At 36.6% G+C, this 17831-nt stretch overlaps 1 protein-coding gene across 1 annotated transcript; it reads left to right on the forward strand.

Annotated features, from left to right (window-relative positions):
* Window positions 1–16019: 16019 nt before the first annotated feature.
* Window positions 16020–17475, forward strand: LOC107266836 (kininogen-1-like). Its single transcript, XM_015737751.2, has 3 exons — window positions 16020–16057; window positions 16741–16975; window positions 17114–17475. The coding sequence occupies exons 1-3, from the start codon at window positions 16046–16048 to the stop codon at window positions 17392–17394; spliced, it is 528 nt and encodes a 175-aa protein (XP_015593237.1). The 5' UTR covers window positions 16020–16045; the 3' UTR covers window positions 17395–17475.
* Window positions 17476–17831: the final 356 nt, after the last annotated feature.

Consider the following 17831-nt stretch of genomic DNA (forward strand, 5'->3'; position numbering starts at 1 on the left):
CGATGCTGTTTCGTATTTTGTATCCTGGACACAAATTTCATAAATACTCAAGTCAATGACACAATTTCACTAAATTTTTGTGTCCACTCTTCACGTATCAGAAATTTACACACTAGCCGCGACTGAATTCATGTCTTACGGTGTACTGCCGGAGTTCTAAGGCTTCTTCACTTGTTCACTTTTTTAAGTTTTCACGGAAAAATCGGGCTCTAAGGACTAAAATGTAAAGTTGCGTCGAAAGAGGAACATGAACTTCGTCAACTGATTTGGATTTAATGATGATGACAACCGATTTGCAATAAGAATCTGATTGATATATTAATTTCTGTTCATTGTTTATACAGTGATCTGTTCTTAGTGGAAGCTGGAGTGTAACTAACTCTATACCAAATTTTAAAAGAGACTCGTGGGCGAAATTTTTAGAAACAGAGGAGAGGGCAGTCCTCTGCATGCCATGCCTTAGATCCTTTCTTGGAATAAGGACTTGTGTTTGAATTTGCCCCGGACAAAGGCCGTCGGTTTTCCGTTTACCCAATGCACGGGAAAAGGGCGCTGGTCTAATCAGCAAAGACTTGCAGTCCTTTCAAGTCTCATAAAATTGGTTGACATGTACCAGACAGATCTGTCGAAATACCTCGCAGCTCCAGACATCCTTACGTATGAAAACCAATCCCGTCTGTCCTCGCGGCGCCATCAGGGCCGAACAATTTATTACTTCATATTATTCAAAGTGTTGGCGCTTAATGAAGACGATCCTAAAACACCCACGAAACAGCTTGCATAAAAAACTGTGCCTGCTCAGGAATTAACAAGTAAACACGGAGATAATTTTATGTTGAAAATTGCACAGACTGTGACGTTAATCGATTTTCATTAATTCATAAAAAATTTGAAAAAAATTGAATTATTTTAGTTTAGAACTGTTAAAAGGCTGACAACATACAAATATTTCATGAATACAATATATCTTCAAGATACTTCTTTTTTTATGCCAATGCATGTAAAAGATAGAAAGTTTGAGAGATTCATTTTTAACGTTGTGGTATATGAATTTACATGCCTGCATGTACAAGACTTAGTACAGCTTCATATATTTTTACGAAGATCCTAAGACTTGTTTATAAGCAAATTAAAGGAATCTAGAATTTTATCAGTAGCATACCTGGACGATCTTTTGATAATGGAAAACTCTTTTCTGAATTACAGAGATAATATATTTCAAGTTATCTCAGTACCGTAACAATTAGGATTCATAATTAACAAGTGAAAGTGTTGGTGATTTCTATCAGCCAAGTGTAAATGCTTAGGATTTAGTTTTAATTTAATTAAGATAACCATGGAGATTATACGAGAAAAAAGATATATTTATTTAAATAAACTAAAATATTTAGAGCCTCTGAACGGTGTAGGATAAGGTAATTTGCAAGATTTCTCGATAAAATAACATTAGTCTATCCAGTAATTAGTTACAGATGGGCATATATACCGTAAATCTCTTAAAAGAGAAAAATTGTTTGCTTTAATGCATTGATGAGTATTCCATTTCATCTAAGGGAAAATTTTGATCGTTGGAAGATTAACGTCTATACAGCTAAAAGATCATTCGACATGATAAATAAATTTAATATTATAATTTCTTCATATGATTCATTAAAGTATAGAAGAAAATGAAATTCATGGGCATTGGAATTTATTCGAAAAATAGTGTAATTCGAAAGTACCATTAACATTATAGACATAATAATCCTGATGCCCGTCATTCGATTCTATGTTGGAATTAGAATTAATGGTATTAGAGTCTAACGCTCAACTGTTTCTTTTTTCTAACAGGGAAAACTATACTTACCCTGATGGCAGACATATTATTAGGAAAAGTTATAGCCTAAGAGGTATCACTGATAAATATGTCAATTTAATTTTTCCCTAAATGTATTTGATGCAATCAAAGTCCTTCGATGAAAATCTCAATTCCTGCGAAACCTTATCTTTCGGCCGTTCTCTAGAAAATTAATAATCAATAAAATAAAAATAAATATCGATCCTGACAGGATGATGAAGATAACATGGCTTTTGCGGATCATGACGTAACTGTTGTCGCACCATTCTACGCAACTGAAAAATATGTATAAAAAGGACACCATATCGCTCTGAATTCTCAACATGAAGTTGATAGAAAAATTTTTCAGTTCGAAAAATACATCTGTTAACCAGCAAAATTTCTTCATCTAGGACTAAAACCTTTTATCATGATGAACGCTACTAGCAGCCATGAAAATTTGTCGCAAAGTGTGCGGTTGGCCGATGCTATTCATTCTTCACAACCCATCTATAATTAAGCGGTGTTTATACCTAATAGTTGCATGTTTTTGTATCATTGCTTTAGCAGTTGCGCTGTCTGTTCCATAACTTTACGACTTGAACGTTTATTGCAGATTCTAAGCTCCAAGGTGAATAATATAATTAAAATTTTTTCAACTCCGCATCAAATTCCATTGAGCACTACTGAAGCGCAGGGTTCTACGATAATTCTACGGAGTCCAACAGTGCGCAAAAAATTATTAACAGGTCGCGCGCGTTTTCACACTTTGCCAAAAGACAAGACAGTATCGTCATATAGAAGTTCGAAGGTTCCCCCTCAAGTAACAGAAAAATATATTATTCTGGCAAATATATAATTAATTGTCGTAATCTGCTTCGAATATCTGCTTAATGATCTTGGAATGAACTGGAATTTGAAGTTCATTCATAATTATTTGATCACCCTGTACACATTTCCCACATAAAATCCCAATGTACTACGACAGTTCATTGACAGAATGAGTCTAATGGCTTAGCCAGTGGTTGGGGTGAATCGCTTTTTTACTTTCCGATGTGGTGCCATCTAGCGCGGCAATAGGAAACTACCAAGTGATCTATCCGGACAAAGTGGTCATATAATTAATAATAATCACACTTATGCTCCATCATAGTTATGCTCCACTCATCTCTGGTGGCCGCCAATGAATACACACGCTCACATCTTCCGGTATAAGGATACAGAAAAGATCTGATAGCTTGGTCAACATCCGCGCTTGTAAAGAAAACCAGTCGCACTGACTTTTCTTCACGGTCTTCCCCCCCCCGCCCTCCCCCCCCAACTACCGGACGGCCAGCACCGATTATCGTTCTGACTTAGACCTTCACGGGGCATAACAATAATATCGGAAGGGACATTGATAACATTAATAAGTACGAAAACAAGATATATTTTTATTAGGTGCGTTGGTAACAATTACCTTAACCCCTTGAGTATTGGGAACGTGTATTGACGTTTGGGCTACCAATATCAAGAATGTCTATAAACGTTCTCTGAAAAGACTGATTTTTGACGCTGCTGCTTCACAAGAAACATGTAACCAAAAATATTCATGCTTGTTGAATCTGAGTCTGATGTGAAATTTAATATATTGAAAATGAAGGATCCGTTTTGAAAATTGTTTAAAAATTCAGTGAGCCAAATGCTATTTGGGCTCACTGGAGACCACAGACCCCGTTATAACATTTCTTTTGATAATCCGAGAGCTTTTTGAAATGTTTGCCACCATGTTGGATCCGCAATTTAGAATTCAAAAATTTGGACCAAAGATTTGAACTTAGTGATACGAAAAACCCTTTGAAACGAACTTCTACAGAATTCGACAACTTTTATTATCAAAATTACTTTTGGTCAGAATTTTTTCTTTCTTGACAAATCAAGGAGTTAATGCTAGCTGGTAAGCATGTTAGCTTCCAGAAGGAGAGTATTGACTTTTCATTGTATATGATATAACGGACACTACAAGATTTACTCACCTAACCTAATGGGTATGCCAGTCTATATTCAAAAAAATTGAGGCAGAGAATACTTTGATCGAGAACTTAATAACGAATCGGAATAAAGAGTGACTATTTATCATCATCTAGAGTGCCACATGGATAAAATGAATATAGTAGATATATTTTTTGGAAATATGAATATACAGTCTACAGATTAAAATAAAATTGTTATTCTGACTTTTCGTTACTTTTTTTAAAAATCCAATCGCTTCAGTACTTTCAGCCGATAACACCAGTGTTCCCGTAGCCTCCGGAGATATTTTATCAAAGGAGTAAGCATTGAAAGGAATGTCTTTTCTTACGGAGTAGTCGTAATTGTTAAGATGGGCTGAATGGCCTAAAAGGACCGTTCTCTTTCTAAGAGATGCAGAGATGCAGAAAATCCCTGGTTGAAGTATTTCGCTTAGCGCTTCAAAGAGAAACTAACCCATTGATTGAATCAGGACTCGACTCGGTGTGTACCCACCTCCAGGACAATGTTGCATTCAATTCCCTATGCTATAGGTCTGGTCTACACCCTGGAATACCAATGATCCTCCGAAGGGAGATACAGAGGTAAATCGCGTGAATGTCCTAATAGGGTATTCAGCCAATCACAACCCTTTGCTTGGTAGCTTTATCCAACGTATCCTAATACCTATCATGAAATCCCTATCGGTCACAATAATTTTACTAAAACTCCTACGAGGCAAACACTTCCAGCCCCTTTGCTAAATTAGACCAACGGAAATGACTGGCAAACGCTTTCCATTAAAGTACAGTAAAGTAAATCGAACGATTGCAATGGCCCCGGCTCACCCGTTTAACCTCGAAAGCTCCATCTTGAAAAGCTTCCCTTAAGTCTTCTTAAAGGCTTCCTCTAACGGCTTACCGGTTAAAAGTGCAAATTGCCACTTGACCGATCTCAATCGACGAATGGCTTATCAAGCGAATGAAAATAAGTCGACATCATTTACACGGATAGAGGCCGACGTTGGCGTCGGTGTCGTCTACATGCGGATTGGCGTCATTCTCTGGAAACGAACCAGGAGAATGGAAATCACGAATGCTAATTTATGGAAGGCTTTGTGCGCAAAATAAAAATGATAAGCATTATTTAAATTATACCACACAGTCTAGCCACCTTGCTTTATAACTGTATCTACTTTTATACTATACGTATACTCCGCGAAATACACGAGTGTTATAGCGGCCCAGCTCGCACTACTCTTTTGTTTGCAATCATGAATTATTCACGAGTGTACTTATAAGCCAGTATTGCCGTTGCATCGCATTTGAGAAATAAGAAAAAATCGGCTTCTTTCCCACCGAGCGAAACAAAACTTTATTGGTACCCAAAGTACTGCTTGAAGCTGGCTTATCTGCTTCTATACCAGTTTGTATCTTCCGTTCCAGTTCTATATTGTGAAACCAGAGCACGTGTTCCGTCCTCAAGGGCATCCTAATGAGGCTAATACCATTTGGCGACCAAGCTGTGTATATGTATACCTACCAATTTATATTAATAAATAATCAATCGAAGACACCATAAATTCCACATATATCGATCTAGTAAATATTATTTTATTAGAAATCGATACAAGGCTATGTGACGTCTCACTACGATCAATCTATTACATGATTTGTCAACATAACTTATTGCTAGTAAATAACTAATCTGTACGAAACGATCTCAGTAACCACTTCAAGCAAACTTGCATCCATAGACAAAGTTATATATACATATACCTAATGATTGTCAAACTGAATTGACAGGATTTAAATCACTCAACCTGTAACCAAAGTGTACACTGTATGTATACACTGAGACAAAAATGCAATATGATTATTACGAAATACCACAGCTGAAATTTTATAGTTGTGAGAATATGAAATTCTTTCGACACTGAGAAAAAACGTGACGTAATCATTATGAAGTAGCACAGTTTAAATTTTATAGTTGTGAGAAACCTAATTATAGTAAACACAATAATATTATAGTTTACCATACGGGTATAGCTACCGATACCTGTACATGACACAACTATACTTATAGTATACTTTTCAATATTTGTTTTAATGATTATAAACGCGTTAAAAGTTATACATACTATATCAAGGTTGTAAGTGTTAAAATTGTAATAATTTTTATATTTATGGTCATAATATCAATTTATAGTAAAGTGCAGTAGCATGGTTCGGTAATCATATCTATAGTAACGCATAACTAATAAACAATACACATCTGTATGATATACATAAATATTTCAAATCAATGTGACTAAATAGCGAGTTTTATATTTTACTCGCAAGCGGTTGAGGAAGAGCTTGATTATTACATGTATAAGAGAGCGGAAGCTCGATACGACTAAGGTGCGTTGTTTCCTTCTGCAGGTAAATATTGTATGTGTTTAATGTATAATGTATGTGTAAAATATTTCTAGTTCTTCTAATAATATACATATATGTAATGTGTGTTTCAGTGGTTTCTCGGGCTCTTTCAGTGAAGAAAAGTTTATCCAGCAAATCAATTGAAGATCCCAAGAAATATCAATATGCAGGAACCTCCATATACCCGATATGGAATATATTGTGTTCCTTAATTTCAGTTTTTTGTTACTTCTATTATGGTTAATGTATCTTATATATATGAATTATAATATAAATCGCATAATTACGCTTACCGTGTTCACATAGTAACTATACTTGTTTTTATTGCCATAATTTTTGGTAGACATCACGCTAACTTTAAAGATTTCTATAACTATAAAATTATAATTGTCCTCAATTTAATCCGATCGTTTAGTTAAAATATAATTACAGCGACTATATTTTTTCTCAGTGTACATATCGGGCGAGTAGGATCTTTGAATGGGATACTTCAATAATAATGTACATAGAATGTGCCATTGAACGTAACGGAAGAGTTACTAATTGGTTGAATACCTAAAATGCTCAATATTTTGATGCTTTGGTTAGAAATGTATTTGTCATAATTTTGATAAGCGTACGAATCTAATATATAGAGGCGATGCAATCTTCATGTCGTATATTACGTTTTACTATATACAAAATAAGTTTATTTACAAAAATCAAGCAAAGGCATCTTATATTCAGCAAGCTGACAATTCTAGTAGCTGTGGTATCAGCATGATTCCAGCAGGATGAAATCTAGTATACCTCTATTTACGAATAGTTATATAGTTACCTTTCTATTGTATATTTAATACACAGAAAAGATCTGTTTATGGCTTCATAATTGATATTACAATATTGCATGAGAATCATAACACATTCCACGTTTTTTAACTCATCTTACAATTGTTGCTATATTTCAAGTATATCCTGGTAGTAATGTATTTTATAAGAGTTATTTCATAATTTTTTATTAAATAATTCCTTTACAATTTTTTCTGTGATATTAACGATCTTAGAAGCTGAATGAATTGACTTACATTCCACCTTGTGTGGCAAATCAGTATGAAGTATATCTTCAAAAATATGATGGTATAGGATATTTGTGAGAAGTATGTAGAACTGTATATGTATATCGAGTGAGTCATAAAAATTGAACAGTACTGTAAGTATACTACTATAAATCAGAAATAACAATAACAATGGTAACAGTGTCAAAAAAATATAATGGATTCTTGAAAGTTTTCTGCCGAACAAAAACAAATTTTACAACCAGCAATGACTGCCAGACTGTTCAGCGAACATCCAACAACGAACATCACAACAGAAACAGCGTCGTCCAACTCATAAACGTGAAAATGAACCGTTTTCTCCAAGTCAAAACAACAAAACCCCGAGAAAGTTACGTGATGTGTGTCATAGCCTCCAGTACCATGAAGGGGCATCCACATTAAGTTTACGTGTAATATAAGACGCCCATTGAAGATTGCAAACTCACAGAGGTGAATAAATAGCGAAAATACATAATGGATTACATGAAATCCACGCAGACCTCGTTAATAAACGTATGACGAAATAAGAACATAATTTGAAAAATCTGAAAAGTCATTAAACGAAGTGCATTTCCGTGCACGAACGTGGCATTACATAAGTTACCTAATACCTCGCCGTTATTGCTTCACTTATATGATTTAGCAGACAAATCTTCCCTTGTTATATCTAAGTCTCTAGTCAGTAGTATACGCAAGTTTAAAGACAGCTTTCTCGAAACGAATAACATTTCCTGAAAGACTGTACCAGGAAGCGATGGGAAATCTTAGTTGAGTTCCTGGCAGAAGACATCGACTGGCGTCGTTCTTTCTAAATAGCCTCCTATCGGACTTACCCTGGACGATAGTTGACACGCATAGGGAGTTTACGACGACAAGCGCACACTCTGCGGTCTAGTCACGCGCACAGCTGGCAAACAGTAGATGCTACCCGAGAATAAGTAAAACAGACACGCAGTAAAACCGACTTGGTAATCCTGCTGCTAGCTAAAACACCGAATGGAAGTGACAACCTTCACTGCAGAAATACTGCTGGCGATAGGCATTGGGCTTCAGCCTACTATTCGCTCTACTCACGCTACTCACCCTACTCAACCTCGATGCCACCTCTCCGAAAATCCTATTCCGACCTCTAGCTTGCTCCTTGGTCCTAGAGGTCACGCGTCTAGGATCCGGGAGCTTACGCTTGCTATATGAAGCTCTACACTGCTATGATATTCTATAGGTATAGCTATTCTGGAATTTAGAGTAGAATAGATGCTACTCCATAGAACTGAGAGCTTTAGTGTATTCTATACGTTTGTGTCCAGCTTGTCTATAATATACAGGGTGATACTATATCTAGCTGTACCTTGTAGAAGACAGAACCACTGACAGTACATACGTAGGTGCACTTCCATTTATCTTGATACCCTGTTGTCCACAGCTTCAAGGATTCCTTCGAGAAACTGACCTTCCGGGTAAAGAAAAGTACCGCGGAGTATTCCCTTGTGGATCAAGCATTGCCCACCCTCTTGAGTTACTCTGCGCAGTCTGGTACCCACTTCTTGAAATAGACATCGTACGCTTTTGATAGAAGCTTCGACATAAATTCCTAGATTTTTCCTATAGCTTCCGAGACTCTACTTTATTAACAATAAGAAACTCGTGCTACGGTTTGGAATACTCAAGTGGAAGATTGCGTTTACCTCTGTAGCGTTGCAGAGGGTTGTACGTATTTGGCAATATTGCTAGAAATTTAGATTAACCAGAAGTACAGAATCGCGTCAATATCTGAATTGCTGTGTTGATAATGCAGATCCCTTTATGTAACAGAAACTATTATACAAATGAATGGTTCATAGTTAAATGGTATACGTAATAAGATCCTAGTGTCTATAGCTGTAGTGTTAACTCTTCGTGAAACTATATTCATTAGTATAATCGGCGCTGCACTTGTCATTAAGTAATATATAAGCCACTTTTTCCACACAATTTCTAATTGTTTAAATATCAATGTATAATAACGATACAATTGTGGAGGTCAATACTATTCAGCTGTTGGGTGGAACTAGTTTCGTTAAGAGCCAAATGTAGATAAAAAAAAAGTAGGCAGTATACCGTTTTTGAGTATATTTCTTTTTTCATTTTTTTTTTAAATTCTTTCTGATACTCTACCAAGTGTCTGGACATGAAATCCCAGTCGGATTCACAACCCTTTACGACTAAACTGCGAAAGGTATAAGCTGCTCCCGAGTTGGGTGCACCAGGCAGCTGTGACCAACTGGAGAACGTCCATCTCTTCCAGGATTACAGTCGGCTAAGCCGTGTTTATTTGTCACATTTGTCACGCGACTCTACGACACAATGTTGTTTCTCTCGGATTAGAAAATGGACGGAAATCGTTGTCCAAGTAGTGTCTACACGACGCTATCAACATATTGGTAAGGGAATTTCGTAACGTTCTCGGCAAATATCATTTGAGCAACGGAAGCGAATTACTCGGCAAACATGGAAATTCGGTCCGATAGGACCCTATAATTAGGGTTATCCACTTATTTTGTACGATTGTACCGTACCACTTTCGGGTTGTTCCAAGTAATCTGAAGGGTCAAAGCAGAAAGTAAAACTGCATCGTTCCGTTAAAGTTTATATTGAAGCTCTTCTTCTTTAAAAGGGTACTACTAATTTCTGACTGTTAGTTTCTTTTTCGATCTGCCGCTTCAGAAATATAGAGTAAGAAAACAGTTTTTGTTCATTGTTTCATACAAAAAGACGAAAATTTCTCAGATAAAAATTAACGTGCATTCTTGCTCTATTCCTGATCGTTAGTGGCAATAGCTTTAGGAATCAAGACGTGCGAAAATCTAACTGTCGGGTACATCAGTGATTGATGAGCAAAGTTTGATATTCCTAATGTAATTTTATTTTTTCACAGCGCCTACTATTCCCCATATATGTAATATATCAGTAGAGAAATATCTATCACCAATTCTTTGATATCAGCAAATGGAAAAAATAATAATGACAAAGCAATTATTCTTTTTCAAGATATATACTTATGCTACAGATGGCATTTAGGTATATGCGATAATCCGACCACGCGTGACGCTCATTAGTATCGATATTCTAAATACAAAAAGAAAAGATAAAACTTAATGTGGTTTGACTCATGAACCCTACTTTATGGAATATAAATATTTAATGACTAATCATATTATCTTACATTAGTATCACATGTATAAGTTCATGTCATTTTATTTGCCACGTAACGATTGTTAGAAATATTTCACTGATGGAACTGGAACGATATTACGTCAATCATTTGAAGGAATGGAACAGGTTGGCTTATTTTATGAGTTCGCTCTAAGCATGAATTGAAACTATGATATGTGAAATAATGCCCCCAATTACTATAAGAACATTACGTGCATCTGACATACGAAGAACTCTTGTGCAGATTTTCATTCGAATAAATTCGTTCTATTTTCATCATTTCGTGAATTTTCTAACGGGATTGTAATATTATAATAGTTGGAACACTGGGTATATAACTCACCGTGAAGAGTCTCTTGCATTTGTGACGAAGACGTTTGTAGAGTTTACTCTTGCAATGCAAAATATTGAACGATTCGTCAATAATCGTATGAATTTGTGAACTTTTCTAATTTATGCTTTTTTAAACTAGGCATACAAGAAATGTAGATAAACTAAGCAGGTATATACAGTGGGTTGAAAAAGCCTCTGTACAGCACATTTGCAACATTTCAGCCGTATATAACTTTGAGAATACAATTGATAATAAAATAGAAGTATACTACTTTTAATTCTCTATATAGAGCACTAAGATGCATAAGAAGTTACTCATTATCTCGAAACTAAAAAGAAGTGGGCCTAAATTTGCTATTAGGATTGAAATTTAACGTAAAGCGTGTATCGGAAACAAGCTGCAATATTGTACATTTGAGAACAATAAATAATATGTTTCTAAAGAAAAATAATTCAGAAAATGTTCAATTAGCGACGTATAATTTCAACTTACGTAATACTGAAAAAGTTCAAGTAAGTTGTACAGAGACTTTTTTCACTGATGCTTAGGAGAGAAATGGAATGAACGAGAAGTATGAATTCTTGACATATATTATAACATTTTGACTTCTTTATTTATAAAAAATAAAATTAAAAAGTTAAAAAATGGTGTACTTATGGCTCATCGCAGTTCAGAGATTGTTGTTATTGTTGCAGTGATAAACGGAAACCATTCTCCATATCGGCGCAGACGTCTGGAACAGAAATCATTGAAATCGTGTTGTTTACATGAACGGAGTTTTCATATGTACATCGGAAATTAATGTTAACAGTTTTTAAATAGATTTTACAAATAAAAATGTATAACAATTTTCCTTCAAAAATTGTACCGTCATTTTAAATCGTTTTTTAACGTCAATTTTCGAGATTCACCCAAAAATACATTAACGTATATAACCGAAACGCAATAATTTATGTTTCAGACAATTGGTTCGATATGGTGTGTTGGCCTGGGTTAAGCTCTGCAACATAAACTTTTAACGGCGATGAACCTCGAATCCATCGTTTTATAACTTTTCTTTATAGTTTTATTCCAATATCTGAAAATTGCGAAACATGTTAAAAAAACACGGTCCTCGTTTATTTAGGTTATTTCCAATCTTCTTCCGAGTATCAAGGTCACTTTTACGATTTCAAACGTATACATATATAGTTGGTTCATTAGTGCTATGTGTTTTAGTGCTATAGACACGTTATTTAATGAAAAACCACGTGTGATTTACACAGAGTTGTATTATTCGTGAACCTTGAAAAAAGTCATTGAATTCGTGGATCTTCTATAATTCCTTAGAATTACTCTTAGCATAAGTATGATACATCAAAAATCAGAAATAATTTGCCGCATATCGAAATTAACTCGAAAGTATTGTTGTTAGTTATCCGCGATGCCGATTGATCATCGCTATCGTCGTTCAACGTGTGTGAATTTGCTACCTGCCGCGTGCATTCGTGGCATGCAGTCAATTCAACAAAATGAGAAATATAAAGATATGACATAATTTTCGATCGAAAAGTTTGTGTGGTTTAAAACATTTTATATTTCGCTAAAAATTGCACGAAATTTCTAGCCAACACGATATGGTTGAGACAGAATAGTACTTTGCGATAGGAGTGAGAGAAATCGAACATTATAGGCAGGCGGTAAAGTTAGTCGCACGAGCCGGAGGCGAGTGCTAATCGTGGTACGAGTGTGGCGAGTGTGACAAACATCACGACCTGCGTATAATGTTTGCTTTACTTCACTAGTATCACATAATATTTTTAGTAACGCATGTATGAGAAGTGTTATTTTTCGTGACTCCAAAGTGAATGCGTTTGGTGACAGCATGCGAGAAGAAAGCACTAGTGCGAGAAGTAAAATTCGGCCGATATGCGCATGCGCAGCATTTTTATTGCATCCTTAATTATGAAGCACCACTTACTCCACACTTTGGAGGCACGACAAGTAGCACTTTTCATGCATGAGTTAGATAAATAATATAAAAAAAATAAAAATATTAAAATTAAGAATGGCATATTAGTTTAATTATAATAAAAATAATGTTCTAGCATTTGATGTGGAAAGTATTAGCTGAAAAACTCATTGTTATCTAAATCAGTGCCAACACGAAATTCTGACCAAAATATATCACACATTTGGTCAACCTGTTACGCTGTGTCACTGAAAATCGTAAACTAAGCTCGTAAATTGTTAGACGCAGCCAACTGTGTCTGACGAATATGGTTATGTTCCAGTTGTCAATGTTGACCTCACCACGTTACAACGTTGCATACTAGCCAGAAACGCATGCGGGTCAGCCCACACTGGTTCACACACTGCGCATTGAATGCACTGTAAAGACCAAACAGACTATTATGGCGTTAGACAATTACTGGCTGATCCACCATAAAGCCAAATGTCAAGGAATTTCTGCCGCTGCAGTGGAAACAGGAATTCGCGCGATTCTCTCCAGGAATTTCCTCAAACACGCAATTCATCGCGCAATACAATTTCAATAAAGCCGAACTAAAGGTTATTTTCGTTGGCGGTTTGAGGTTCGCTGTGGGTGGTTGAAAAAAATTTCGAAATTTTAAATTCAAACTTTAGTTACTGTCATACAAGAAAATGGTAAAAGAAAAAAACTAAAGGAAAGCAGTACCTATTACACTCGCATAGGAATTATCGACGGACGAAGCTCAACCACAAAATCCATAGATTAGAACTTCTAGTTTCTCCCTCTTACCGATCCACAGAAACAGTTTGCACTGATGCTGCCCGAGTGGTATGCAAAATATGCAAAATGGAGGTTGTACCTAATTTGGTAATCTTCTAGCATGAAACAAACGCCGCTACCGGTCCCATTGCTTTGCATATCTTCCATCGGAATATACATTTGCATGAAACGAACGGTCGTGCTTCGCGCCACCCTAAGTTGTTTACCTTTGTACTACCGAAAACTACCCAACCCGATGAGGCACCTTTCGACAAATAACGAGGATTCGTCAAGTAACGACAGGTTAGTTATTCTATAATAGAAGCTAATTTAAGAGAGAATGCTTGAGTTCTTACGAAACTAACCAAGCGTAAACAGTAATCAACGAAATGAAATGGACCGGAAATGAAGTATACCGGATGTACTGAATTCTCACAAATCCAAATACCATCAGGTACCACCTGACGTGTATATAACGTTCAAAAGTTCCATAGTAGAAAGTATAAGGACTTCTGCATTAACGTCAGTAGAAACGGTGCCATTCTGTCGTGATTCTTTGAGGCGCCAGAGCGCAAGCACAAAAAAAATTCGTGCTTTGAGACTGCCGCATCGATTTCTCTTCTAATTAATTCGAGCTTAATGATAGAGGAAATAAAAGGTGTTGAGTCGTGGGGTGCCTCTGAATTTGTATTGGTAATACATATATATATATATATATATATATATATATGCTAGTATATATAATTTGTTAAAATATATATATATATATGTATATAATATATATATATATATATGTATATGTATATGTTATATATATAGTCATAACCATAGTCATGAATGATTATGGCTGGCTCAAAGTCTCGTGTCAATACGAACCTCGTAACGTGAACCCCGATTGGCTTACGATAGTCAAACCACACCGTAAATCAACGCATTCTAAACTTTAAAGCGACCGGCGCATGTGATTGGTTATCAACTATAGATAACTCAATTCATACCAAATGACTTTCAGCTCCCTACGCCCTTTCAAACGCTGCTTTTATGAATAGAGACTTCATTCGCCCACGGATCTGGCTCGATTTCACGTACCTACGACCCTAACCACCCCTACCAAAATTTCATCTCTTTCAACTTCTACCTAAACCCTGAACATTCTCCACCACTCTCTCGATCTTCCATCCAACCCTGCCACGTTTGTGTATTAGTCCCTGTATTTTAAATCACCCGCTATAGTCTAACTTATTTTGTCGACTACTCCCGCTATATGTATATTCATACGTGCGCACATGTATCCAACGTATAAATATCTAATCCACCTCCATTTTGCTACCCTCACGTTCCATCTCCATTATCCATCTATTTTCGAAAGTCACAGTGTGACAGACATAGATGGAATTTTTTAAATCTCATACTAATCCACCCTCTCACTACGGAATGACAATGGTATTCCTGTATTATATATAAAGGACACTCGCATAATCCAAAGATGTGCCCTAAATTGAAGTTAATTTGTAAATTAATAAAATAATATAACATTCCTGCAAAAATTTAAATATTCATAAAATTCTTATTATGAAATGTCTATGAGACTATCAGCAAATTACCTCGTGACACACGTGAATTAATTTTTATTCGGATAATAAATGGGTCAATACTTATTAATTTAGGATATAAAAGTTTCCCGAAAACGTTCTTGCTTGAAAAAGAATTTTGCAAAAAGGAATTGCCATCAAAACTTCATATTGCTTCAGCAAAGCTGGGTAGGCCTACATAATATTAAAAAGAGAGGAGTTTATAACCAAAATTGCTCGTAGCGTAGGATAACATCTTACGATATAATCACAATGGATGATTGTCAAATTTTCCAGGCTGAAAGCCTTTTCTCGCAGCACGCAGGGAGTCTGGAGTACAATCAGAAGCCATAAACTCTCACAATTTCATGCAGTGTGCGAATCGAGCGCGCCTAAAATTCCAGTCATTGTAGAAACCAGACATCCAGGAAATGCGAATTCGCAGAAAAGGCTTTTATCAAAACGTTGCTCCTGACGTGACACATAGAATTCATTGAAAAGCAACGTCGTGCGAGATTCCAAGCAAAATCGATATGTCATATGTATTCTTACACGTGTGCCATAGAAAACTAACAAGATGCACTGATGTGAACTGGTTTCCGTTGCTCCGTTAGTTACTCGCCTATCAGTTCTACGTAATATTAATATTTGACTTTATTCTAGGTATTTATTGCTTTACTGAATTCAGATCAAATCCCGGAGCAATATGTTTTGCTTACTGAATTCCTATCCGCACCGTTGAGTCCGCCAACTTATTACAAAAGCGGGACACCGATTGAATAACGAGGCGGAGCCATGCGCGAGGCATCGAAAGAAATTGTCACGTAATTTCGTAGGAGAATATTTCAGTATATAAACGCGGCGTAATTTCCAATACAGCATCAGTAAGATCGCCGACAATTTTCGAGAAGGAGCAATGGCTTTCAAGGTGCGTTATCGTAATTCCACTGTGCGAGGATTCAGACCAGCCAGGAGTGAGAAATTCTCGTGCTCACGAAAGTATATTACTTCCAAGTATAAGTATTTATGCAGTGAATTTTTGTGGCAAAGAATACATCAGAATATTCGTAACTTTTATAACGTCGATAACTTTTCATTTTCACTTGCTTACTCAAAACCAAGAACCCCGATATCTCAGTATCACGGGAACCCTAAGGGGAGCTATAGAGAATTATTAACGTTTCTGCGAACCAGGCGAGAAAATATGATTATCGATCAATAGATTTCATTAATTTGAAATTAACGCGCCATCATAAATCATCGAGACATCCTATATCGATACAGAAAACAACAACCGAAAATTACGTTATGTGCGCATATGTCTGCTCATAAGAACCCGAGCTTATAAGAGTTGGCTTCTATAGAAACTCAAGAAAGATCATTAAACTCTTCTTCGGCATGCTATTATGAATTCGGTGCAGGGCCAATGGAGCGGGCAACAAACTTCCCCAAAATAGCTGCGCCGATAGTTTCCAATAACCGTTCGATCTCAGCGCACCGAAGTAAACGGCCAGCTTTCGAAATTGTGGCAAACTCGTGCCAGCTTATACGTTGCACGTATAGAGAATGAAAATCTCTGATCGTAACTAACTCGGGTTATACCAATTCCAGTTTGTCCCTGTGTTGGCCTTAGTGGCCCTGATGGTATCTTGTGTGGCTGCACACAAGGCTCACTCTTTCCAACATTACCATGGACCGGTAGAGGGTGAGGGTGTCAAAGTTGTCTGGCATGACAAACACGGTCACGAAGACCATGATTACAAGGCTCATCCGAAGTACGAGTTTGCTTATGGAGTCGAAGATCATCATACTAAAGATTTTCATGGTCAAAAGGAACACAGGGACGGTGAGTTGGCTAGATATTCTCTGAATAAGATATAGATGAAGTGTTCCAATTGGAAAAATTATTTAAAACAATATGAACGGTCTCATGTACTACATGTACTGTGTTCATTGTTTGTCCTTCTGATTTCTCGAAAAATAGGTAAGGACGTAGCTGGAGAGTACACTCTTCATGAACCCGGCGGCAACGTCAGGACGGTCAAGTATCACGCTGACCATCATGGCGGTTTCCATGCCGTTGTTCACAATTCCGGTGGAAACGACCACTCCGGGGGAACCTACGGTGGACACGGTCATGGGCACGGGCACGGGCATGGGCATGGGCATGGGCATGGGCATGGGCATGGGCATGGACACGGACATGGACATGGGCATGGGCATGGGCATGGACACGGACACGGCGATGACGATGATCACCATTAATAAATCACGGAGGCGTTACTGTGATATAAATTGTTGTAAATTGTTAACTCGTTCTTATAAATAAATCGTTTATACTGTCAAGCCACGCTTCTCGCGTTTCTGATCCTTTCCCGTGATTACGTCACGTTTATGTCATATCAGTAAGTGCCTATCAATGTATTAGACGTTGATATCAATAAATGTAGGTTCAGTACCTACACTGCGTGCTAGAAGATTTTATTAATGGACTGTAAGAGTAATTAAATTGGAAAATGAATTGCCATTAATATCTATAAATTATCTTCTCTATTTCAGAGGATAAATAACGACTGTAGCCGTACTCGATTGAATGTTTACTACCGATTGGCTTACCGTATAGAAAAATAAGAGAGCCCGCATCTCGCTGAGCCAGCCCGTATGCCGTCGGTAATAAATAGGGGAGAAATAAATAAAATTAG

Source organism: Cephus cinctus, unplaced genomic scaffold, assembly GCF_000341935.2.
Source record: "Cephus cinctus unplaced genomic scaffold, Ccin1 Ccin1_scaffold0025, whole genome shotgun sequence".
Classification (NCBI taxonomy): Eukaryota; Metazoa; Arthropoda; class Insecta; order Hymenoptera; family Cephidae; genus Cephus; species Cephus cinctus.